Consider the following 27,973-nt stretch of genomic DNA (forward strand, 5'->3'; position numbering starts at 1 on the left):
ACAAAGGAGAAAAGTTATGCGTGGAGTCAGAGAAAATGGGTGAGATTCTTAATGAGTAATTTGCATCGGTATTTACCGAGGAGAGGGACATGATGGATGTTGAGGTTAGGGATAGATGTTTGATTACCCTAGGTCAATGCATAAGGAGGGAGGGAGTGTTGGGTATTCTAAAAGCCATGAAACTAGACAAGTCCTCAAGTCTGGATGGGATCTATCCCAGTTACTGAGGGAAGCAAGGGGGGAAATAGCTGGGATCTTAACAGATATCTTTGCAGCATCCTTGAACACGGGTGAGGTCCCTGAGGACTGGAGAATTGCTAAAGTTGTTCCCTGTTTAAGAAGGATGGCAGGGATAATCCAGGTAATTATAGACCGGTAAGCCTAACGTCAGTGGTAGGGAAGCTGCTGGAGAAGATACTGAGGGATAAGATTCATTCCCATTTGGAAGAAAATGGGCTTATTAGTGATAGGCAACATTTTTTTTGTGCAGGGAATGTCATGTCTTACTAACTTAATAGAATTGTTTGAAGAAGTGACAAAGTTGATTGATGAGGGAAGGGCTGTAGATGTCATATACATGGGCTTCAGTAAGGAGTTTGATAATGTTCCCCATGGTAGGCTGATGGAGGAAGTGAAGTCGCATGGGGTCCAGGGTGTCCTAGCTAGATGGATAGAGAACTGGCTGGGCAACAGGAGACAGAGTAGTAGTGGAAGGCAGTTTCTCAAAATGGAGATCTGTGACCAGTGGTGTTCCACAGGGATCTGTGCTGGGACGACTGTTGTTTGCGATATACATAAATGATTTGGATGAAGGTATAGGTGGTCTGAGTAGCAAGTTTGCAGATGACACTAAGATTGGTGGAGTAGCAGATAGTCAAGATGACTGTCAGAGAATACAGCAGAATATAGACAGGTTGGAGAATTGGGCAGAGAAATGGCAGATGGAGTTCAATCCAGGCAAATGCGAGGTGATGCATTTTGGATGATCCAATTCAAGAGCGAACTATACAGTAAATTGAAAAGTCCTGGAGAAAATTGATATATACAGAGATCTGGGTGTTCAGGTCCATTGTTCCCTGAAGGTGGCAAATCAGGTCGATAGAGTGGTCAAGAAGGTATACGGCAAGCTTCACCAGACCAGTACTGAGTACAAGAGTTGGCTGGTCATGTTATCATTGTATAGGACTTTAGTTCGGCCATGTTTGGAATACTGTGTACAGTTCTGGTTGCCACATTACCAGAAAGATGTGGATGCTTTGGAGAGAGTGCAGAGGAGGTTCACCAGGATGTTGCCTGGTATGGAGGGCTCTAGCTATGAAGAGAGGTTGGATAGATTAGGATTATATTTCTTAGAAAGGTGGAAGGTGAGGGGGAACAGGATTGAGGTCTACAAAATCTTGAGCGGTATCGACAGGGTGGATAGCAAGAAGCTTTTTCCCAGAGGGAGGACTCCATTACTAGGGTTCACGAGATCAAAGTGAGAGGGGAACAGTTTAGGGGATATATGCATGGAAAGTTCTTCATGCAGAGGGTGGTGGGTGCCTGGAAAGCGTTGCCAGTGGAGGTGGTAGAAGTGAGCATGATAGCGTCATTTAAGATGTATCTAGATAGATACATGATTGGGCAGGAAGCAAAGGAATTAGCTTAGAAAATAGGTGACAGGTTTAGATAGAGGATCTGGATCAGTGCAGGCTTGGAGGGCCGAAGGGTCTGTTACTGTGCTGGAATTTTCTTTATTCTTTGTTTCCACTCATAGCAACTTAGGATAAATGATTTTTCATCTATCAGATGGAATAATAAATCCAGGTTTTAAGAGGCCCATGACGCATTGTATTAACAAAGGGAGAATTATCAGGAAATAACATACATTTTGTCCTGAAAGGAAATTGGTTTTGTCCAGTACCTATATTCATAATCATCGAATCCCTGCAGTATGGAAGCAGGCCATTCAGCCCATCAAGTCCACACAGACCCTTCAAAGAGAATCCCACCCTGACCCAATAATCCTGCATTTTGCATGGCTAATCCATATAGTCTGCACATCCCTCGACACAATGGGCAATTTAGCATGGCTAATCCACCTAACCTGTACATCTTTGGACTGTGGGAGGAAACCACAGCATCTGAAGGAATGCCACGCAGACACTGGGAGAATGTGTGGGGAGTTCGCACAATCACCCGAGGCTGGAATTGTACCCAGGTCTCTGGTGCTGTGAGGTAACAGTGTTAACCACTGAGCCACTGTGCCACCCTGACAATGGCATAAAACCACAGGCAAATTTTTGGGCAAAATTGTGCAGGGCTAACCTTAATAGGTTGTGGGCTGGACAGTTCAAGTACTCTGGATTTGGGTTAATTTCCAGAAAGAGGATCACAAAGTGAAAAAGCACTGGGCTAGGGGTGGGCAGTGAGGATTGGAAATCCTGTGCTTCTTCATCTGTTAAAGAGCTACAATCAAAACCATTTGGCCATATAAGCTCCACATTTGCAGTTTTTTGCTAACTATTTTTCAACGTTCTTTTTTCCAACATTTCCAAAGATTTTATGATGGACAAATAATTCAGAAATTGATTGTGTGAACAAGAATTTGAGACTGTGACATTTAAAAAAAAAGTTCTATTAACTGCTGATTTGGAGATACTTTTGAACTGGGTATGATTGAGGAGCACTGTCCTATTTGGCTCTCTAGGATACACTTCAGTGGTACACTACCTACATAACATGTCTGACAGAAGGTGGTGCTTTACACTTACCCATAAGATCTGTTTTCAGATTTGGAAGTTGTCATATTTAATGAAACCTGTCAAGATGAGATGATCAAATAGTATTATTTACTAGCTACATAACCCAAGGAGCTGTGCTGAAAAGTGATGACTGTTGACTTGTTAGATATGTGCTTATGCCCATCACTGCCCTATGCACAACTCTTGAAAACCTTATGTTGTTCAATATGCATACCTGCACTCCACAAAACTGAAGAATAGTGTGTGGGTGAATTTGTCAGTAAGAGGCCAAAAAGGTTTCTTACTATTGAGATAAACTTCATTGATTAGGTTCTCCTCTTCAGGTGGCAGGTCCTATATATCAACAACAGGTAGTGGGAAGCTCATCTAGTATGTATTTGAGCCATTGAGTAGCTAGTAAGTATTTGTATTTCAAGTCTATGAAAACTCACTGGAATTAACTTGGCTTTCCAATTAATTTGACACATTTGAGAAACTTGTTGCTTCAGAGATGCAATATCAAAATGCAGGCATGTATCTGAAGAGCAGCAGTTTCTCAGCCACCTTAGTGTAAATACTCTTTAGTCCTTGTAACAATATGGCTCTAAATGATGCTCAAATGCACTTGCAGTTTCATTTCTCCAAGAGCGGTTGACACACTCAAGCAGACTGTCTGTCTGCCTGAGCCACCTCAAAGCACATTTGGTACCTAACAGAGAGGGGACATCATTTGGCTGAAAAACATGGAAGTACAAAAGGAGTCAAGAGGAGAATGGAGACGGTTGAATAAGAGTCTGCTCAAGATATTTGAAGGGCATGGCTTCAATGTGTCTGGGCCTTGTTGGCTTGCAATCATTAGATAAAGGGTCTGTATTTAGAGCCTCAGTGTGGTTAGCAAACTCCAGGGCTCAGTTAGGGTTAAAGTTAGAGCAGATGAAGTGGAGGGAATTATCAAAAGGATAGGGGATGTTCACTGTTGTATTTGGAGATGTGGAAGTGTATGGGTGGTGAGCATATGGTTTTATTGAAGGACAGGAATCATTAAGGTGCAGGTGGCTCTGATACTGGGACAGGTAAGACTCAACGGGGCAATGGGGGAAGCTTAGGATGTTCAACGGTGATAATGATTGCCAACACACCAAGAAGGGAGACTATGGAGGCTAACAGGTCTGCAGGGATTGTGAACTGGAAAAGATGGAACAGAATGTGGTAGTGAAATGCTGGGCCACTGAATCTTAGATGCTACGGGTGAATCAGTCTTTCCGCACAAAACTCTATTGAAATAGAATGGCTGCAGTCAAAACAGGAGATGAATTCATGGGGGGTGGGATGGAAGGGGTGGTGATTTAGATGGAGTTGCATCTTGCATATTTTGGCCAATCACAGTAACCCCTTTTATCAGGATTCCAGTGGATGGACAATCAAGTATAGTTGCCCTCCATTGTGGTTATGTCAACAAATCAACAATACTCAGAGGCTTGTGGTACAGTGGTCGTGTCCCTACCTTGGGCAAGGAGGTTTGAGTTCAAATACCCCCATCCCAGACATGTTACATAACTAGTTGATGACAATAATGTTTTTATTCATGAACAGTACTCAAAAATGAGATATCTTGAGCTCCTGAAAGCCAAATTGTTTTTGCTTGACTGCTGATTGCTGATATAGTTAGGCTAAACGTACCTAGTGGATCTGATCAAAATTCGTACAAAAAGCCACCTGCACTTTAATATGAAGCCAATTTATTAGCTTAATCTATTTTATATATAATACAGACATATGTAAACTGAATATATGAGTGAATCCATTCACATAAGCTACACGCACACATGTGGATATATACAAAAAATGCAAGTGAATCTCACATTACCTTCTAACTGTTGGGGACTTTGGTGATAGTGACACTTGGATCTCTATCTTAGATTCCATGGCATTGGCTTCACAAACCCCAGCTCGATGGAGAAGATCCATGTCCCTGGTCTTGCCAACCCCAAGCCAAAGGGGAATAGTCCAATGAGTGGGACAAAGACCCCGTTATTAATAATAATCTGAATTTAATATTACCTGCTGCATCACCTTTTTTTTAGTACTGTTGGTACTTGCTCAGGTGTTCCATTGTGAAAAACTAACTCCAGGTGTCTGTGATAACTGCACAACAGTCTGTTTCTCAGCACCCCGCCAAGGTCAGTGCAATGACCGTCCAACCGAGACAGGTGGCTTATTGCACCAGGCCTGCTCTCCGTGTAATTTTTTCAATTTCTTCAATTGTTTGTTGTCATGCCAATTAACCCTTCATGATCTGGCTTGGCACTATCATTTTTAACACCTAGCATTATACTGCCACCTCATGATCTCTCGGGCATAAAGTAAACAATTCAGCAATGGACAGAAAAGGGCTGCAGAAGCTTGTGCAAGCCACCCACTGCACAATCCACCATCCTGGCTGATATCCTGCCATTAAAGGAGGAAGTTGTGATGGGGGGGAACAGAACAATCGCTCCGTGCCATCATGCCAAGACCACTTTAGGAGAGTACTGTTTTAACCTCCTTGAATGAAAGCTGCCTATTGTGTACTGCAGGTGAACTGGCATGCTTTCACTACCATGGACAGTGTTCTAAAGAGGCTGACTTTTGAGCCGCACATCATACAGTTCAAAGGAGCACGTGATTGGCCTTTAAATATAGCATCAGATACTTTGAACGCAGGAAGGCACCAGTGGGTGAGAGAATGTCCTATAGAAAGGAAATATGAGAATATTAATGTCCAAATGGGTAGCAAGAGAGACTGGGCTAGTGGGAACGTAACAGGTTAAATAGCCTCCTTCTGTTCTGCATTATTTTATTCTATAAGAATTAATTGAATTCTTTGAGATAGGAGCAGGCTGTTCTGCTCACCATATGTTTGATTATGTTCTGGCAATGGTTCCATTGTCTTTGCCTCTGGCAAGGTGGACCTATCCAGTGAAGCTTATTGTTAGCCTGAAAGCTCAAGTAAGAGAGAGACTTCGGATCATTAAAGGATTTCTGGCAGCATAGCTAGCTATTGACTGGGTCCTACAATGAAATGCCTCCAAATTCTACATCCCTGAGGAGTTTTCAGTCTAACAAAATTATTTCAGGATTAAATATATCTATAGGTATAATATAACAAGATCAATTTGTCCAAATTAACCAATACTAGCATGCAAACTCCAGTCTTAAGAATTCTAAAATATTGTTTGTTTTTGTTGATTCTTGGGCAATTGAGAATGAATTTACAATCTTTTATGAATATTTGCTATTTAATGTAATCCATTCAGGATTCTTCAATTGCACCAAAATAAATTTGATATTTTGAATACATAATATGGCAAAAAGTTTATGCTTGCTGTCCACTATAACTTCCTGGTCGAAAGAGGTGTTTTTGTCTCAACTTTTCTTTAAGATAGAATTGGTCTGCAAAATGACTTGCGTTCTGTTTACTCCAACACAGTTGTTTTATTTGCGCTGATGTGTCCATAAACTCTAAGGGCTGAAGAGTAAGTCTGTTGGCTAAATGCGAGTTATGTTGATTTCTTTTTGAGGAACTTTTGCTGTAAGACCCAGTGGGATTTCTCACTGTATCTTACCAAATCTGCTTCATTAACTGCCTACCCTGCCCCTATGGCGTCACTGGCTTCTGACTCTATCCTCATTCCCAGAGCAACTCTCCAGTCAGTGGATACCTGCCAAAAGACCAGCATCCTTTGTGCTCATGCTATCATGAAAAGTCAGTTCTGTACCAGTACAAATACTGTCAGCCTAGAGCTACACTGCACATTTCTTGCTGTTTGTCCAGGATTTGGCAGACAAGGGGAAATTGGCATCCTACCTTGTAGGAAGTGATTTGGAAATTTGGATGGGTGATGGAGAAACAGGACTTGTTTTTCCCTAGGACTAACAGAGGACGCCATGGTACCAGACCCTGCCAGTTTGGTCTAAGGCTATCACTCAGGTTGATCCAGTTTCAGACATCTGAACGAATGCACAGCAATGGCGGGTGAAAGTCAATAATTTGGTTGGGCTGTCTCCCCATCTGCACCCCTGTGCCACCCGTTTCCATTTCCTATAATACTGACCTCCTTCATTCTAGGAAGAAAGCTAGGCAGAAAGATTCAGGCTGGGTGGAAGGCTGCCCAGTATTTGGCTGCTCTAGCCTTGGCTCCTTACACCTTGTGTAGAGAGGATTGTGACTCTGACTACCCCAAGCAGGCCTTAGACTGGTATTGGAGGCTGCCCTTGACTGAAAGCTATCCCCCTTGATTTGACTGAAGTCTGTTGACAACTGTAACTGTAACAAGTTTCCTAGCTTTGTGTCTGCACTGAATGGCAAGTCAAGTCTGCACAATATGACCCTGTTATCTTTGGCTGAGGGGGTGAGGCAAAAGCATAAAGGAAAGGTAATGTAGGGCAGGAGACTGTAAGCATCCCGATGAAGCTCAGAATGAGTGTGAAATATGGCAATGAGCAAAATGCTCTAAACTGGTATAGAGTAAAGATTCCTGCCCAATTAGAAACTAAGGTTGAAAATAGACAGATCAGATAAAGTGAGAGATTCAGTTAGACACACAACCACAGCAATGACTGTGGCTGCCTTGAAAAACATTGAACTTTGTTCAAAAGCTTTGAATTCATTCCAGGAGAAGTATTATGATGGAAGAAAGCAGGAGGACAATGAATGAGGCAAGGCTGCCCTGCACTTTATTGACCTCAATGTCATTTCAGGGGCTGAGAATGAGGAGAGAAGACAGCAGAGTGAAGTCACTGTCAGAGACCACCACTTAAGTCTAAGCATGCATTGCTAGAGATTGCTGTCGCTGTGAAGTGGCACGTGGGAAACTTTGAGGTTCTGAACCCAATATGAGAAAAGCTTCAATTACCTCAAGTTCTGTTGAAATATGAACCACCTCAGTCCTCTGCTCAGGTCTTGGGAATGTACCCTCTGGCAGTCGGAATGGGGCATTGCCAAAAATGGAGCCTGAAGAATCTAACTATTTTAGAGGACATTTGTTAATTATTTGTAAAGAAGCAATGATAACATACAAGGAAAGAGCAGGATAATGACCTTACAATTGGAAACTTCATTTTAGAAAACCATAAGATATAGGAACAAAATTTAATCATAGCTGATGTGTTTCTCAGCCCCATTCTCCCACAACACTTGATCCCCTTACTAATCAAGAACCTATCTATCTTAGTCATTTTAATTACAGCCCGAATTGCTTGCTTAGGGTGTGTATAATTTACATGAGTTTTTAAACCTGAACCTGAACAGGGAGTTGAACCCTGGACCGTCTGACTAAAAATCTGATGCTCTACTGCCTGAGCTATTAGAGCTCATGTTAATATTGCATGAACACATGAACATGGTGGGCAGAATGATCTCAGCTGTAATTTCTATGTAATAAAGTGATGCAAAGGTCTAAAAGTTAATCTCTGGTTTCCGTCTTAGATCAAAGGCTGCTTCACTTCCTCCAATTCCTGGATCTAAGAAGAGTAAGGAACACGTGAGTTGCTGTGTTAATGATGCTATAAATTTACTACTTTGTCATTTTACTGAAAGGTATTAAATGGGAATTGTAATCATGCACTGGGAGTAACTGCATGGTTGTTTTCCAATTTATTATTTCTGTCTCTTTAGTTGGATTTCCAAAGGCACAGGGTGACTGTGGCTGAAAGGTCGAGTGGTTAACCTCAATGCAGTTCTGAAACTAGATATTAGCAATACATGGGAATGGTGGTAGTGAGTTATATTTCACTCTGTGGGATAAAAGCAAACTTGCATTGTTACATTGCCTCAACCATTTGCTGAGCAGAAGACTGGAGTGCAGTCATCATCTGAGGTTTCACCAGCTTGTGACATTTTAATTAAGTTGAATTAAGAGATTTACACAAGCATTTGATGGTCAGGACCTAAAACGGAAGACTAATATCGAAATAATTCAGTGATTAGGGTATGATGCAAGAGGGCAGAGTGAGGTCAACAATTTATTTAGGCTGTATTGAATGGTAGACCAGGCCCAAAGAGCCCAATGCCTCACTCCAATTCTTAGTTCTTATTTTCTTATCTTAAAGTTTAGATGGCTGAAGATGAAATTACAACCTTGAAATAACTTTGCTGTTGGAGTCATTCTAAAATATTTGTTTCTGGGTAATGTTCCCATTATTCCCTAGACGATTTTGTTATGATCCTTGTGATAGTAATTCTTGACAAGTCAGATCCCAAACTAAAGCACGGCTTGATAGACCGTAAGTCTTTTTACTTTTAATGTGTGTTTACCATGATGGACAGTCAATGAATGTTTTTGCAAGTGGCTTTCACTATACTTTTAACAAAGGAGCGTTGGTTTTTCTTTCATGTGATATAAACTATATTACACAGCAGGAGAAAGTGAGGACTGCAGATGCTGGAGATCAGAGCTGAAAATGTGTTGCTGGAAAAGTGCAGCAGGTCAGGCAGCATCTCAGGAGCAGGAGAATCGATGTTTCGGACATGAGCCAAGCCCTTCCTGAAGAAGGGCTCATGCCTGAAACGTCAATTCTCCTGCTCCTTAGATGCTGCCTTACCTGCTGCACTTTTCCAGCAACACATTTTCAGCTATATTACACAGTACACAAACTATTCCAAATGGTCTTATTACAACTATCAAAAATACTTGGTAACCCTTTTACTCTCAACAATCGTACAGAAACTTAAACCTTGGTGCAATTTCAATGGTCTTCTGAAATTAAATGTTAAAATTCCATTTTAATTGACATGGCTGTAATCAGTCTTTTGTTTTTTGGCAAAATTCTATATTCACCAAATATTATTTAATGTAGGTCCTCAAACTTGCGTCTTCTAAAACTTTCTGCTTCTGGTATTTTTTGCTAAAGCAAATCAAGACTATTTTTTTAACCTCAACCCTGATTAATTGTAGTCTCCAAAGCAAAAGTATTTCTGCTGTTAAGGACCTCTTGTATCTGACTGAAACCTGCAAAATTGTCTCATCTTCTGGATAGTCCTGTCTTTCTATAATATTGGACTCCTATTGCTAGGAAACAGTAGTTTTTGTTTGTCTCTCTGCTCTCTTTTTCTCCAATGTATTGAACTATTCACTTCAAGGTTTTAAAACCTCAATTAAATGAATATAAACAAACACATTTGCAGACACCACTGTGAGCTCCAAAAGCAAATTAAAACTATATCTTCCCTCTCCTTAAACCATGATATTGGATTACCAATCAGACTTAAAATTGTACATTGTTCTGCTTTAGAGTTGACATTTTTAGATAATAACATTTCATGAATCCTTGTTGCATGCTGTGTATTGGTGTTACTGTTGTCTCTTTAAAATGTGTCACTTCCAAAGATTGGAGTTACTGTAGCCTTCATTAAAAGTGACATTCAAATCAAAGATAAATTTATAAATTCATTCTGATTGAGCTGAAATTACCTAAACAAATTTCAGTGTCAGTAAAAGGGGAGCATAATTTTAAGGCAAAAAGTAGGAGGTTGAGTGGAGATGGGAAAGTTTTTTTTTCACCCAGAGGATGGTGGGAATCTGAATGCCCCTCAACCTTTTAAAGAGTAATTGGAATGTTGTAACATTCAAGGCTATTGGCCAAGTGCTGGAAAATGGTACCGGTGGAGATTTAGAGTAGCTTTTTGTCAGTGTAGAGTCGATGGGCCAAAGAGTTGTACTGTATGTTTCTAAAAGCAAACCTGAACTTTACGTGGATGAAACAGTTCCTGGTTGCTTCTTTATGGTTTATTTAATCCCCTAAAAGCAATACTTACTTCGAAGACAGGTTGTTTTGTATTAAAGAATTTTACATCTCAGTAAGTGGTCTACTTGCATCATACCCAAGGAAACACAGTTTAAGTGTAGCAAAAATATTTGGTTTAAATTTAATTAACAGATGCAGCTTAAAGCTAATGCAGGATTGAGAATTGAACAATCCTGATTAAAAATATGTAGCAGGACTAGAGTGGTCAAATTTGTAAGAGGGAGGCAGATTGAATCAACAATTGAACAGTAACACTTGAATAAAGCGTACAGGAAATTACCATGAGCTATTTGGATTATAATTAATAAGAATGGAAGTACTTTAGTAAAAAATATGCCAGTACTAAACAGTATCAAGGAATGTGGACAAATATGTGAAAGAATTGCAAAGTGCTGGTTCCAGTTTTGACATTTTATAAAAACAATATAGAGGAACTAGAGAAGATGGAAATAAACTGACTGAGGATATATTTATTGGAAAAATATGAAATACAGGACTTTCCTTTTCTCCCCACCTTTGAAGGTCAAGCAGGAATGGGCAATAAATACTGGTCAGCCAGTGATGCCCACATCCCACAAAAATGAATAACTTTAGAAAAAAACTCCACACAAACCTTACCTACGCTTCTTCATCTAACCCATCAACATAACTATTTACTCTAAGGACTAATTGGACTTATTGGCCTGTTTTGTGTTGTATATTCTACATGATTTTATTTAATATGTCCTACTCCTTTGTTCAATGTACTTTCTCCAGCTTTTCGGGCAGTGCATTCTTGATTATAAAATCTCATTGCACAGAAAACACTTCATCTCATGACATCTTTTGATTGATTCATTCTGAGCATAAATCATTCCCCTGTTTACTGAGCTTCTTTATGGATGGAAATATTTTTCTATATTTACTTCATCAAAACCTATTTCCTATTTAAGCACCTCAATTAAATTTATCCTTGTTCTCTCTAGAGTAGAGAAAATTAATCATAGTTTGTCTTCTCTCTTTACGTTTAAGTTCAATGATTGTTATGAACTAAGAACAAGACCTCTAATTGATGTCACTTGAGCCTTGACAGAGAATCTTGTCATAAGGCCTTGATTTATATGTGAACATAATGGATTAATCAAGTAGTGACATTCATTGGACGTACAGTTGATTACAGTTAAAAGAAAATTGTTACAAAATAAAAACTAAAAGAACTGTGGATGCTGGAAATCAGAAACAAATAACAGAATTTTTTGGAAAGGCTCAGCAGGTCTGGCAGCGTCTGTGAAGTGAAATCAGAGTTAACGTTTCAGGTTCAGCGACCCTTCCTCAGACCAGCATCCGAAGTTCTTTTGCTTTTTATTCCGTATTTACCTGACCACTATATCTCTTCAAGTATGCTGACCTTGAAGAAGTTTTGTTTCTCTCTCTGACAAAGTCTGAGGGGAGGGGGAGGGGGAGGGGGGGGGGGGGGGGGGGGGGGGGGTCACTGAACCTGGAAAGTTAACTCTGATTTCTCTCCATAGATGCTGCCAGACCAGCTGAGGCTTTCCAGCAATCTCTGTTTTTGTTTCTGACATTGTTTCAACTTTAAACAAACGATTGATATGGCCAGAGCTTGAATATGATGTACAATTTTAGGATTCCTAGTTTTACAATGACATAATATTTTAGAATCTTACTAAGAAAGATTCCCAGAATTGTACTTCCTTTATGTGATAAGAGGTTCTCCAATAGGCATTTTCCAGAGTTTTGAAATATTTAGCAGAGGAAACTTATGTTAATGAGCAGCACAAGAAAATGCAAAACCTCAAGAATATGCAAGGAAAGTGCTCATTGGGGGACACAAGGAAACTTGAATCTTTGCTGCTTTAGGCTCTTCCTCTTTTTAACCTGTGAGACCCTCCTAAAACCACTCTGCCACTGCAAGGTGGTAGATGCTGAACAGCCCAGGAGTAGCTGGCTGACTGCCTCTTGTAAGGGTTTCCATTCCTGCTTATGCATGTGCACTACTTAGAATTCACCATTTACAAGAATAACGTGTAATGACTGGCAGTTGCTTCAAACTCCGATTTGTTTGTTTATTGATTTGTTCAAAAAACCCTCTCCAGTACTCAGCCTCCTGAGACTTGTGTGGAATTTTGCAGAAATTCCACAACTCAAAATAAAGACAAGGTTGACTAAAACCCACATGAATTGCCACCATAATTTGACTGCAGCTTAAAAATGACCTCAGTGCAAACTGCTCTACAATCTGACTGAAACATACAAACATAAGCAACATGTGATTGCTGGTGTTGGTTGTGTGGGCCTGGATCTAGGGATGTCCAGTTTCCATTCTTCTCCCAACTGCAGTGACCATGATTCAATGTTGTCATCCTTTAATGGTGATTGTTAACACAAATACATTTCCTGTTGTCATCGTGTTCAAAAAGCACCCCTTTATACTAGCATATTTCATCGAGACAGGACTGAATGGACATAATGTTGTTCCATAACAGAAAACTATGCAATCCCCATTGATGGATGGATTCCTTCTTTACCATTTTTTAGTGATATCTCATATGGTCTCTTAATGAGTTAAAGTTCAGTGGTGTCACCCATCTGCGAGGTTACACTTTACCCCTTCATGCCTGTATATCATAATTCTTTCATGTTATAATGAGGTCTAGCTATTCATATTCCACGGTTTGAAGTCCTGTCCATGGAGTTGGTGTGACCAGATTTTATGATCTTACATTTCTGGAAGGTCATATTCTTCACTCTTTATATTTGTTTCAGGTAGATACATGAATAACAGGGTGTAATTGAGACCCAGAGAAAAAAATAGACTAGGCCTCAAATTAATGCTACCAAGGAGAGCTTGACTTTTCATCTGCCTGAAACCAGCTCCTAGTTCAAATGTACCCTTGTGATAGAGTGGGTATGTCCTAGCAGAAGCAACCTTTTACAGCTCCAATTCAGTTCTTTCAAAACAGGATCTACATCAGTATTTGGGCGAGGATTAAATTGAAAAGGAGAAATAGTGTTTCTTCCAGGCAATATGAACTAAAATTATCACGTTTTTTGTTTGTTCTTCAGTCTTTCTGGAGCCTCAGCAAATGTTGGAGTTGTTTTCTACTGCTGCCCATGAAATAAACTATTTCCATTAATAAAATTCTTGTTCAAAAGTCTGAAACATGTCTCCTTTAAAATTGTTGTATCAGAAAAGGACACTCAATTCTGAAAATCTTTCTGAATTGAAGCATTTTAAGCTGGAGAGAGTAAAGAAAAGATTTACTAGCATGTTGCTGGGAATGGAGGGTTTGAGTTATAAGGAGAGGCTGGATAGGCTGCGACTTTTATCACTGGAGCATAGGAGGTTAAAGAGTGACCCTGTAGAGGTTTTATGATTTTATATGAGGTATAGATAAGGTGAATTGCAGTTGTTTTTTCCCTCGGATGGGGATTTCAAGGCTATGGGGCACATTTTTAAGGTAAGAGGAGAGAGATTTTAAAAAAGACATGAGAGACAAATTTTTTTATTTGTTTGGAATGAATTTCCCAAGGGAGTGGTGGATGCGAGTACAATTACAACGTTGAAAAGACATTTGGATGAATACATGAATAGGAAAGATTTGGAGAGATATAGGCCAAGAGCAGGTTGGTGGGACTAGTTTAGTTGGGGATTATGGTTGGCATGGTCTGGTTGGATCAAAAGGTCTATTTCCATGCAGTATGATTTTGTGCCATTTTGAAATTCAAGTTCCTAAAATTCCAAATTGGAATAATTGCAAATCTTGCTTTACTTCTTGCTATAATAATGCATGGAACATAATGGGCCAAGATTGAAAAATTATATATTTTCTAGAACTTTTTTTTAACTCAGGGTATCCATGGGAAAGTCTTAGATTAGTGTTGTGAGGATGGGAACTAGTCCAGAAATCCTGGGAAGTTTTGTGGTGGGCAAACTGCACCAACAACTTGTGCTGCAGGCAGTGGACCCTGCTGCTGTCTAATACTGGTTATGTTGGACATGGCCTATTATGGGGCCTGATGGACTAAATTGTAGGAGATGCTTTTATGTGTTGTATAGACTTTTCCAGTCAGCATTGAGTTAAAACGTGGAGCAGATTAATTAGCTCTGTGAGCCAGTGCCTACCATTCATTGTGATCATGATTAATTTGGGAACATTGGGAAATTTGTATCGTGACTGGGACCTTAACTTGCTGACGTGACCAATCTAATGTTTTGCACATGTTCTAGAAGGCCTGTTGAAGTGCCATATGACTGTCAGTACTGGGAGCCATATGTTCACTTTGGGGATTCTCTTGTCAACTGCATAAGTTTAGCTTAATGGCAGAGTATTATTTAAATGAATGGCTTGATCCTCAAAAGAGCCTGGGGTCCTTGTACATTGGTCATCGAAAGCAAGCGTGCAGATCCAACAAGCAGTTAGGAAGCCAAATGGTATGTCGGCCTTCATTACAAACGGGTTTTGAGCACAGGAGGAAGGAAGTCTTGCTGCAACTGCACAAAGCCTTGGTGAGACCACACCTGGAGAGTGTTGTGCGTAATTTTTGAAAGAAAAGATATAGCAAGGAAGTGTAGTGAAGGTTCACCCAGACTGATTTCTGCAATGGCAAGTTTGTCATATGTGGAGGGGATGAGACTACTGGGCCAAAGGAATCTCATTGAAACCTTTACAATTCTGGCAGGGCTGGAAAGATGGAATGCAGGGGTGGTTTCTTTCACTTCCTGGGGGTATCCTAGGGGTCATGGTCTCAGTATATACAGTAGGCAATTCTGAATTGAGATGAGTAGAATTTAATTGACTAAGGGTGGTGAACCTGTAGAATTCTCTATCACAGTGTGCTATGCAGACAACGTCACTGAATATGGTTTAATAAACAAATAGACTTCCAGAGGCTGAATGTGTCAAGGTGTATGGGGAGAGACTGTGACTATTGTGTTGAGATAGAGGGTCAGCCAAGGTCATGTTGAATGGCAGCACAGGCTCAGTGGGCCAAATGGCTTACATCTCCTACTCTCTGTGCCAATACTCGATGCTGGTCTGTTTCCATTCAGCATTCTGGCTGTTTTTGAGAGTACTAAAACAAACTGGTGTTTTGTGAATTACATTGTTTGTTCTAGTTCTCAGCTCCACGCTTCTGTCCACATCCCTCAATGTCCTGTGAGTATAGGCCATCTAGGCCACTCTGTCCCTGATGTGAGTTCTGGACCTACATTCGAGGGCTACTGCAATTCTGTAGATAGCCTGATTTCTCACCACTCCTCTCTGATCCTCACTGACAAACTGTTGTCCCACTCTGACTTTATTATGATGAGGGTATGAAGGCCAATATCGAGGATGACATGGACCTCTTTGTCTCTGGGTAGTGTGCACAGACCTTTTGATCAACTGTATTTGGAAATGCAAAATAACTTGGTTGGTATAATCTCTTGTGGCATTTATTAATTACATTAAAGTTATCAGCATTTTGCCATTAGAATTTATTGGCACCTGTTTATTCTGCAGATCTGTTAATCTGACATCATTTCCTTTTAATTTGTTGAACTTAATTAACAATAGTGTAATCTTTTGGACATAGCCAAGCTTCTGATGGATCCCATTTGAGTACTGAACTTCTCAAGGAGCCCAGAAACTGCAGAAAGGAATTATTATTTAATTGTGGCTGATAGCTGGAGTCCTTGTGACAAGCTAACAAGCAGATCTCATGGCTCCAGCAGTGTGAATCCTCAGTTACAAGACATCAATGTTTGTGTTACATGACGCTATTGCCCTCTGGTGTCCACTATTTGTTATGTGGGAAATGTCTTGATTTTCTGATAGGAGTCAAAATCAGCTGTGATCATTGCAACGTCATCTTAATCTGCGTGAGGTACCATCAAGCTGTGATGGTGCCTACCTTTGTCAGCTCTCCTGTTCCTGCTTCATTCCAGGGGTCAAATACAAGGGTGGCTGCTGGGCATAAGAGCTACCTCATCCAACCATGTGTGATAACTCTGTTACACAAACTCTGACTGGTGGATGGGTGAGGATCGTGGCTGTGAGAACTCCTCTCGGTTTTGAGGTTTTTTTTTAGCGCTCTAATGGGGCAGTGATTGTTCTTTTACAAGTTTTGCAGGTTTGCTAGTGCTACTTGGGAGGCTTTAAACAAATAAGGGGTAGCTGCTGTTGGGAACCGAAGCAATTGTGAGAAAAGACTGTGACTGCTAAACTAGATAATGAGTAGCAAGTCAAATAATTAAGGCAGTCAAGAGTTTGGTAGAGAACCAAGTAAGACTGATATTTTAAACTGCATTTACTTCGACGCAAGAGACCTAGGCCTGACAGATAATGCAGATGAACTTAGGACATGGTAGGGAATATGGGACTGGGATATCATAGCAATTACAGAAACATGGTTCAGGGATGGACAGGATCGGAAAAGTGCTAATATAATGCCCTTATTCAAAAAAGGAACTAGGAAGCAAATTTGCTGTTGGGAAATTTAGAATCCATTATTGTGGAAGTAATAATGGGACATTTGGCAAGACAAACCACAATCCATCAGTCAGCATGAGTAGATTGTGTTTGATTAATTTTGCTACAGTTCTTCCAAGATGTAACAAGCAAAGTAAATAATGAGTGTCCTGTAAAAATAGTCTATCTGGATTTGCTAAAGTATTTGATAAAGTGCCATACAAAGTGTTGATATACAAATTAAGATCTCATGGGATTAGGGATAATTTGTTAGGTTGGATAGACGATTAGCTAACCAACAGAGTCTGGATAAATTGGTTTTGGCAAGGTGCAACAAGTGGAGTGCCATAGCGTTTGGATCTCCAGACCCAACTATTTACAATCGATATGAATGACTCGGATGCAGGGATGGCATGTAATATAGCGAAGTTTACAGGTGACTCTAAAATCGATAAGAAAGTAAGTTGCAATAAGGAAATAAGAAATTTAGAAATAGATGTGGACAGCTTAGGTGAAGGGGGCAAAATTTGGCAGATGGATTTAACATGGATTGATGTGAGGTTATCCATTTTGGTGGGAAGAATAGAAAGGCAATTATTATTATTATCTAAATGGAGAGAAACTTCAGTGCACTGGGATCTAGATGTCTTTGTACACGAATAACGATCAGTAAGCAAGTATAGCAGGAAATAGGGAAGGTGAATGGAATTTCAGCACTTAATGTTAAAGGATATTAAAGTGGGTGAAGTTGCAACTGTATAAGGCATTAGTGAGAGGGCACCTGGAATATTGTGTAGTGTTTTGGTCACCTTACTTGAGGAGGGATATTGTTGTATTGGAGGTAGTTCAGAGGAAGTTCACTAAATTGATTCGAGAGATGAGGGGTTTGTCTTATGAAGAGAGTTTGAGCAGTTTAGTTTTATATTCTTTAGAATTTAGAAGTATGATACATCTAATTGAAGTATATAAGATGCTTAAGAGGATTGACAAAGATGTACACTGAATGTTTCCTCTTCTGGGAAAGTCTACACTGAAAGGTCATAGATTTAGGATAAGGGTAGCAAATTTAAACCGAGTTGAGGAGAAGTTACTTCTCTCAAAGGTTTGAATGTGCTGGAACATTAAGTAAATTTAAGGAGGAGACAGATGGTTCGAGGGTTATGGGGAGTGGGCAGGCAAGTGGAATTAAGACCGAGATGTGATCAGACATAATTGTATTGACTGGCAGAGCAAGCTTGTGAGGTTGAATTGCCTACTCCTGCTTCTAGACCTTATGCTCTTATGTTGATTCTACTTGATTACCTTGACTTTTTTTAAGTGCTGTGAGTTAACATCTTTATTAATCGCTTCTAGCAACTTCTCTACCTAAAAAAACGACTAGCCACTTTTCAGCCCAACCTGAATGTTGTTCAGTTGAAGCAGCATGTGGACATGAACTTTTACATTAGGAGGAGTTGTGATTGGAACAGATCCCCATTTTTTGACTTGATTTAGCAAGGAAGATGAATAATGAAGCTGCTGATGATGAGCCTCTGTCACTCTCCTGAGGACCTCCTGCAACAATGATTTGAAGCTTAGATTATCAGCATTCAATAGGCACTGCCATCTTCCTTTGTGCTTCAAGCCAGAGAAGTGGAGAGCTTTCCTTGGGTGCCACTTGGACACACGTTTGTCTGGAATTTGCTTCTTTTGAACATGTTTGAATCAATGCTGTTATTGTGGTCAGCAGACAAATGTTCTAATTTAAAAAAGGAGGGTGGCAATAACCTAGTGATATTATTCACTATTAGCTTGCTCTCTCTCTCCATGGATGCTGCCTGACTCACTGTGATTTCCAGCATTTTGTTTTCAGTACAGATTCCAGCATCTTCAGTAATTTGTTCTTATCAATCTTCTGACTGCAGACTCGTCTTCCATGACAGTGTCAATAAAAGTGACCACTGCATAGTCCTTGTGGAGACAATTCCCACCTTCACATTGAGAATACTCTATTGTATTGTATTGTGTGGCACAATCACCAAGCTAAATGGCTCAGACTATGAACACATCCAGCAACTCAAGACTGGGCATCCATGAGATGATATGGGCCATCAACAGCAGCAGAATGTTACTCCACAATCTGTAACAATGTAGTCCAGCATATTGCCCACTCAACCATTACCATCAAGCCAGGGGGATCAATGAGGGTTCAATGGACAGTGCAGGAGGGCTTGCCAAGTGCAACACCAGGCTTACCTGAAACTGAGGTGTCAGCCTGGTGAAGCTACCAAAACAGGACTACTTGCATGCTAAACAGCATAAGCAGCAAGTGATAGACAGAGCTAAGCGATTCCACAATCAATGGATTGGATCTAAGCTCTTCAGTGCTGTCACATTCAATCATGAATGGTACTGAATAATCAAATAACTCAGTGGAGAAGGAGGCTCCACAAATATCCCCATTCACAATAATGGAAGAGCCCAAGGTTTCATTGCAAAAGAAAAGGTGCTGAAGTATTCACAGCAATCTTTAGCCACCAGTGCCATCTCGGCCTCCTCTACTTGTCTCCAGCATCACTGGTGCCAGTCTTCAGCCAATTTGATTCACTCCATGAGATGTCAAGAAACAACTGGAGAACGGATACTGGAGAACGGCAATGGGTCCTGGCAATATTCCAGTAGCAGTAGTGAAGACCTGTGCTCCAGAACTTGCCACTCCCCTAGCCAAGCTCTTCCAGTCCAGTTACAACACCGGCATCTACCTGACAATGTGAAATTTGCCCAGGAAAATTACACAGAAAGCAGAACAAATCCAATCCAGCCAATTACCATCCCACCAATCTACTCTTGATCATCAGCAAAGTGACGGGCAGTGTTATCAACAGTGCAATCAAGCAGAACTGCTCAGCAATAACCTGCCCAGTGTTGCCCAGTTTGGGTTCCACCAGGGTCACTGAACTGCTGAACTCATCACAGCTTTATTTCAAACATGGACAAACAAGCTGAATTCCAGAGGTGAGGTGAGACTGACAGTACTTGAATGCATCTTTGATGTCAAGGTGTGAGTGTGGTATCAAGGAGCCTTAGCAAAACTGGAGTCAATGGGAATCAGGAAGTGAATGGTCTGCTAGTTGGAGTCAAAGCTGGCATATCGGAAGTTGGTTGTGGTTGTTGGAGGTAAGTTATCTCAGCTTCAGGACATCTCTGCAAGAGTTCCTCAGGGTAGTATCGTAGGTCCAACCATCTTCAGCTATTTCATCAATGACATCCCCTCCTTCATAAGGTCAGAAGTGGAGACGTTCACTGATGATTGCACATTGTTCAACATTATTCGCAACTCCTCAGATACTGAAACGGTCCATATTCGAATGTGACAGAATCTGGACAATATCCAGGCTTGAGCTGGCGAGTAACATTCGTGCCACACAAATGTCAGGCTATGACCATCACTAATAAGAGACAATTTAACCACCACTCCTCAAAATAAATGTTGTTATGATCACTGAATCTTCCACTATCAACATCGTGGGGGGTTACCATTGACCAGAAACTCAACTAGACTCTCCACATAAACACTGTAGCTACAAGAAAAAAATCAGAGGCTCGGAATACTGTGGGGAGTAACTCACCTCCTGACTCCCCAAAGCCTGTCCACCATCTACAAGGCACAAATCAGGAATGTGATGGAATACTCCCCACTTGCCTGGATACGTACAACTCCAACAGCACTCAAGAAGCTTGATGCCATCAGGAAAAAAGCAGTCTGTTTGATTGGCACAACATCCACTGTCTCCACTACCGATGCTCAGTAGTAGCAGCAGTGTGCATGATCTACAAGACACACTGCAGAAATTCACAGAAATTAGACAGGACCTACCAAAGCCATGACCACTTATATTTATTGTCCTTGTCCCTCTCAATAGATGGGAACACCAACACCTTTATGTTCGCCTCCAAGCCACTCATCATACTTCAAAGTATATTGCTGTTCCTTTACTGTCACTGGGGCAAAGTCCTGAATTTCCCTTCCTTATGGCATTGTGGGACAACCCACAGCAAGTGGATTGCAGCGGTTCAAGCAAGCAGCTCACCACCACCTTCTCAAAGGCAACTAGGGGTGCCCACATCCTACAAATGAATAATAAAAGAAAATTAAGCAATGGTGACCATGTTATTGTCGAGTGGTATTTTGTAGCACTATTGATGTCATTTGCAATAATTTGCTGATGATTGAGAGTAAACTGGAGTAGTAATTCGCTAGGTTAACTTGGAATTGCAGAAGTGAAGTGAGGCACTGCCCTTGATAACAAGGCAACATTTGATCGATTGTGACATCAAGGCATGCAAGCAAATTTACCATAGTCAGCAGTGGTAGGTGCTTCCTACCTCTGCCATCCTTCAGATGAGATTTTAAACCAAGGTTTGGTCATCATTCTTGCAAACACAGTAATGATCTGTTCATCCCATTCTAAAGTTGAGAAGCTGAGATATCAATGGTGTCCTAGCCAATAATTACCAATCAACAACCATCATTAAAAATTCTGTTACTTATCTCATTTTTGGTCATGGAATTCTGCATGCAAATTGTCTACTGCATTTGCTACATTAGAAATGTAATTCATCGGCTGCAAAGGACTTTGGCATGTCCTGAGGTTTTGAAGAACACTATATAAGGTTTTTGCTTTATTTAATTGCAAAGACATCCTCCAAGTTGTTTGCCAGGTCTCTAAAATTCTTATCTTCTAACAATAATACACTTCCTTCTTAGTGCACTCAGTCAAAAACCATTTGTATGAACCCCTTCTTTACATTTGACTGTCAAATTCTAATTAAATGCTGATTTAGTTAAATGAACACATTTAACTAGGGATTCAGGCTCACTTGTCATGTTTGAGCTTTCTGAAACAAAGCCAAGGTACAGAGTTAGTATTGAATGACAGAGCTGGAACTGACTTATGAAAGAAATCCAGAAATATCAAAGTAAAAAATTCACTCGTTAATCAAGATATCCACAGGATTTCTGCTATAGCTCTGATTAACTCTTAACATACTTGTCTATTCCTCCAGATCCAGCATCAAGATACTCATGTTTGAAGAATCCAATTTCCTATGTTTTGTTGACATGAACCAATGGACAACACTGACTCTGTAATGATCCCACTTCACTTGTCGGTCTGCCAGTCCACACCAGTCTTAAACTGCTCCATTTTAGACATCAGCAATTTCTATCCACAGCTTGCATTAGTGCAAATCCCCACCACCACACAACCATCAGCAAACCCCTTCCCCCAAGTGAGGGAGTTTGGTTTACATCCTGTAGCAGCATGTGGAACAGCATCACTGCAAATTGATTTGGGGTTGGCCTTGGGACGCATGGGAAAAAGCCTCAAAGAAATAAAGATGAGAATGGTAATCTGACCCCAGACATGAAAGGATGGGGCTGGCAGGTGGAATTGAATGCTAATAATTACAAGAGAAAAACAAAATAGCATTTTTAAATTATAGGAGCCAGATGGTAGTTGCAGCTGAGGATAATATGCCAGCCTTAGTATGGTGAACAAACTTCTCCAGATAAAAGGGACGGTCAAGGATACACTGGTTGAGTCCTAAATGGCATAGCTGCTAGACTGAGTCTGTGACAGGTGTGTCAAGGCATCACTGTGACAACCATTGACTCCATTCATGAGATTTGAGAAGACTTTCAAAAGTGTAAGCACAATCTGCCATGATTTCACTATGATGTATGAGGGAACATGTTGCTAATTTATCACAATTCTCAACTGAACAAGGGGAAGGATCCTGAACCCAATCCCTAATCTATTTTCAACATGAAGGTCTGCTTTTAACTGTAAGCATATCCTTTAAATTTAGAAGTTTTGAGAGCAGAGTCAGATTTCCCAAAATAGTTGGTCATATTTATTGTTTTTCTAGGGTTGGCATGCATGAAGCCTTGAAGTGTGGGTCAATAAAACTGCACAGGACAAAAAAAAAGTTATATGTAGAATTGGATTTTCTGACCAGGCTTTAGCACAAAAGATTTACTGCATAGTTAAACATGTGAAAATGATAAAAGGGAAAAGAGCTAATGTTCCACCAAGCCTGTCCCAGGCAGTTGTGATTCCTTATGAATCATACACTCTGCGCCTCACCCAGAGACTAGTAATCTCTGGATAAGACAAACAGAATTTTAAAGGATGGAATGATTTCCAATGTTTGTAATGAAATAAGACCTTTTATTTACATTAATGAGGAGACCTGTGAATATTCAAGTTTTTATGGGGACACTGTGTTCTCTGGATAAAGAGCACATTCAAATAAAGCGTTTCATTATTTAAAAAAAAACATTACATACAGGCTCCACAAGAACTGTTGCAAGAAAGAATGTTTCCTGTTACATGGTGCACTTCAGCAATCACAGTATGTGTTACTTAACTTGCTGCATTTATTGACTTAAGCCAACTCAGCAGGCACCCAGTCAAGCAATCCATCACTATTTTCTGCTGAATTTCTGGGCTGAACAGATTTATAGGCATTTAGATCTTTTGATCTGAAATACATTTTGCCAAAAGTAACCTAATGCTCATTGTAAGAGTCTTTTAAACAAGTTCAAAACAGAACCTCCTTTTAGTGCAGAAACCTAAAAATCAGTGCCACCAGCTAAATGTAAGGAATTTGAAAATAAAATTCGATTGCATACTAAAAGGAACTCTGTCAGAATTTTTAAACCTAAACTTCTTTTAAAATTTTCAAGTTAGGGTGAGATTTTCCACTTCTGCATTCATAGCATGGAGCACACATTGCAAACCTCTGCCTTTCTGACCGAGATTTTCTGTTCTTAATAGACTATTTTCCAGTCAACATTCCCAGCCTGCAAGCACAAGTGTAAAGATCCAGCCCAAATACAACCAAACAGAATCTGCTCTCTTCAAATTCAAAATGGCAAGCTTAATAAAAGATGTCCTTTCTACTCCTTTCTCTGTCATTATTAATCTTTCTTTGATTGAGATGAAGAACTTGTATTCATTTAGCATCTTCTAGTGCTTTGGGATGTCCCAGAAGTGCTTCACAGCCAATGCGGTTCTTTTGAAGTGCAGTCAAGCTTATATCTAAAGGATTGCCACATATTTAATTTGTGTATTAAGCACTTTGATTGCATTCCAAACATAACAAAAGTCCTTCTATATGAGTGGTTTATTATGACTATGTACATTCTTTCATGACATTCAAGAAATTCATCCTGATTTGTTTTTAGGAGTTATTGCAAGATCAATGGTACAAATGTTTCAACATAACAATTTTTCTCCAATGTTAACATCAAACCTAAAACCATTTTCACACTGGGGTTTAGGTTTTAGACAGGAAATACAGATATCCCACATTTTACTGCATTTTTAGTGCCACAGTTTAAACTTCAGGTTTGTGTTAACATAATTTTTTGATAGGAGAGATTTTATTCCACATTTTGTGACTTTTGTTTATTGGCAGGAACAGGGTCCAGAAATTAGCCCAATTGATAGGCTTAACCTCCAGTCAGCTGGGGAGCATTCCAGTGTAGGGCACAGATGGGCACTTGTACAGAGAACACAGGGTTGGGGGGGGGGGGGGGGTGACTTATGGAATGATTAATCTCAGAAAAGGAGTTATCTTTAACAATAAGAGCACTTCCTCTTTGACCTCAAGATGGGCTCTAAAGCAATTGTATTTTTATTGGCATATTGGCACTGCTGGCTGGTCCATCATTTATTTGGCAAAATTGACTGCAGATGCTGGAAACCAGAGTTTAGGTTAGAGTGGAGCTGGAAAAGCAAAGCAGGTCAGGTCCAACATTTATTGCTTATTCCTAGTTACCATTGGGAAGGTGCTGGTGAGCTGTTCAGCTGCCTTCTTGAACTGCAGCTGTACATGTGGTATGGGTGTATCCACAACGCCATTAGGGAGTGAGTTCCAGGATTTTCACCAAGCCATGGTGAAGGAGCAACTGTGTATATTTCCTAGTCTGGGTGATCAGGAGCTTGGAGGAATACTCACGGCTGGTGGTGTTCCCATGTATCTGCTATCCATATCCCTCTAATGGAAGTGATCATAGCTTTAGGAGATGCTATTGAAGGATGCTTGGTGAATTTCTGCAGTGCATCTAGTCGGGTACACTCTGCTGCTACTGAGTATCAGAGGTGGAGGGACTGGATATCTGTAGATGTAGTGCCAATCAAATGGGTTCCATTGTCCTCAATGATGTCAAGCTTCTTGAGTGTTGCTGGAGCTGTACACGTAAAGGGAAATAGGGAGTATTCAATCTAATTCCTGAGTTGTGCATTATAGAGAGTGGACAGGCTTTGGAGAGTTAGGAGGTGAGTAACTTGCCACAGATTCCTTGCCCCTGACCTGCTCTTGTAGGCACAGTACTGATATGACTAGTCCAGATTAGTAGCCTCAGGCTGTTAATAGTGGAGGATTCAGTGATGTTGATGCCATTAAAGGTCAAGGGGTGATAATTAGATTCTCTTTTGTTGGAGATGGTCATTGCCTGACATTTGTGTAGCACAATTATCACTTGCCACTTGTCAGCCCAAGCTAGGATTTGTCTATGTCTTGCTGCATTTGACATGGACCTCTTCAATTTCTGAGGAGTTATGAATGGTGCTGGACATTGTCTAATTAACAATGAACAACCCATTTCTGACCTTAGGACGGAGGGAAGGTAATTGTTGAAGCAGCTGCAGATGTTTGGGCTAACACCCCTACCCTGAGCAGCTCCTGCAGTGCTATCCTGAAGCTGAGATGACTGACCTCCAAAAACCACAACCATCTTACCTTCTGCCAGGTCTGACTCCAACTATTGGTGAGTTATCCCACTGACTCCATTGACTCCAATTTTGCTAGTGCTTCGAATAAGTATTAGATTAGATTACTTACAGTATGGAAACAGACCCTTCGGCCCAACAAGTCCACACCGACCCACCGAAGCACAATCTACCCAGACCCACTCCCCTACATTTACCCCTTCACTTAACACTACGGGCAATTTAGCATGGCCAACTTACCTAACCCGCACATTTTTGAACTGTGGGAGGAAACCGGAGCACCTGGAGGAAACCCAAGCAGACACGGGGAGAATGTGCAAACTCCACACAGACAGTGGCCTGAGGCGGGAATTGAACCCTGGTCTCTGGCGCTGTGAGGCAGCAATGCTAACCACTGTGCCACCCCACAGTCCAAAAATATGCAGGTTAGGTGAATTGGCCGTGCTAAATTGCCTGTAGTGTTAAGTGAAGGTGTAAATGTAGGGGAATGGTTCTGGGTGGATTATGCTTCGGTGGGTCAGTGTGGACTTGTTGGGGCCTTGATGACAAGAGCAATCACTCACACCTCAGCTCTGGGTTCAGCTGTTTTGTCCGTGTTTGAAGTAAGGCTGTAAGGCACCATCTTTCATAGAATTGGACCAAATGAGAGTTGCTCTTTCCCCAGAGGTAAAGCAGTCATTCGATAACTTTCGTACAAATGATCAGACACCTGGTTGAGATCCCTGCTGCAGCTTTGGTTTGCTAGTGCTTGCTGCCCCAGGCAGCAGCAATAAGAGTAAATAAGAAAGAGATAAGCAGTTCACACAGAATTCCCAACCTCTGCGCACCTGCCTATTTTGCCCTGCCTGTGACAACCAGATTCGTAATGACCCCAGTCCACTTACATTGGTCCAAATCTGTCCCAGCTTCCCAATGTCGTCTCATCCTGTGGCAGTGTATTAGTTGTGATGTGACTGGGGCTAATCAAACTTCCCCATTTGTGAGCATGGGTTATAACACAATTTAGGTGGTGGCATTAAGGGGATTGCATTGGTGTGTGGAAGGGGTGGCTTACAAGGGAGTAATTTACAAGGGTTGATTGGCTTATTATCAGTTTGCAAAGCTATAAAATACTATGATGGTAATATAAAAATATTATGTTATATTAGTTATGCACGCATACACATGTAAAATGAGCATGCTTATACTACATGGAAAAAAGGATGTTGATTTATTGTATGATTACTCTAGCAGTTCAAAAATCCAATCTTAATCTTTTGTGAGCACTAGAAACTAGTTGCTGTCATCCTAATGGATCGTCCAGCCGCTGTCTTATTAGGAAGAGATAACTAAGTGGTGGTTTAACCTAAGGGTCACCATAAGGACATTGATCAGGCCACTTTTGGAATATTGTGTACAATTCTAGTCTCCTTCCTATTGGAAAGATGTTGTGAAACTTGAAAGGGTTCAGAGAAGATTTGCAAGGATGTTGCCAGGGCTGGAGGATTTGAGCTATAGGGAGAGGCTGAACAGGCTGGGGCTGTTTTCCCACAGCATTGGAGGCTGAGGGGTAATCTTATAGTGGTTTACAAAATAATGAGGGGCATGGGTAGGGTAAATAGACAAGGTCCTTTCCCTGGAGTGAGGGAGTCCAGAACTAGAGAGCATAGGTTGAGAGAGAGAGAGGAAAAATTTAGAAGGGACCTAAAGGGCAATTTTTTCACGCATAGGGTAGTGCATATATGAACGAGCTGCTACAGGAAGTGGTGGAGGCTGGTACAATTACAACATTTAAAAGGCATGGATGGGTATACAAATAGGAAGGGTTTAGAGAGATATGGGCCAAGGGCTGGCAAATGGGACTAGATTAGGTTAGGATATATGGTCAACATGGAGGAGTTGGACCGAAGAGTTTGTTTCTGTGCTAAATATCTCTATAACTCTATGACTTCAGACAAGGGGAGAGATTGAGAAGGAGAGAGCCTAATGGTAACCTCAGTTGGCATGGAAATTGAGCCCACACTGTTTCTATTACTCTGCATCACAAACCAACTGTTCATCCAACCTAGCTAACCAACCTCCAACTGGGAACTAGCGAGATGATGTATTTCAGTCAAAAATGTAATGTTTTCAGTGCAGGATCCTGTACAATTAAGTCATAACTTTCAGGGTTTTGTAGTCACATTTCCATGTGACTACAGGATATTCCATCATTCCTTAATTGGCTTTCTCTGAGCCCAGGAGCCGTTAACTAAAC

The 27,973-nt window shown here is 40.8% G+C and overlaps 1 protein-coding gene across 3 annotated transcripts in view; it reads left to right on the forward strand.

Moving 5' to 3' along the window:
- The window catches only part of dcdc2 (doublecortin domain containing 2), a 216,555-nt gene that overhangs the window by 77,672 nt on the left and 110,910 nt on the right, over window positions 1–27,973 (forward strand). For all 3 annotated transcript variants that reach the window (XM_043719166.2, XM_043719167.2, XM_087978604.1), the window contains exon 6: window positions 8,191–8,245. In XM_043719166.2, coding sequence (XP_043575101.2) covers window positions 8,191–8,245 — 55 coding nt within the window. The remainder of the gene's footprint in view (window positions 1–8,190; window positions 8,246–27,973) is intronic.

This window comes from Chiloscyllium plagiosum, unplaced genomic scaffold (genome assembly GCF_037043375.1).
Source record: "Chiloscyllium plagiosum isolate Xiang-an unplaced genomic scaffold, Cpla_swu_hap1 HiC_scaffold_34, whole genome shotgun sequence".
In the NCBI taxonomy this organism is placed as follows: Eukaryota; Metazoa; Chordata; class Chondrichthyes; order Orectolobiformes; family Hemiscylliidae; genus Chiloscyllium; species Chiloscyllium plagiosum.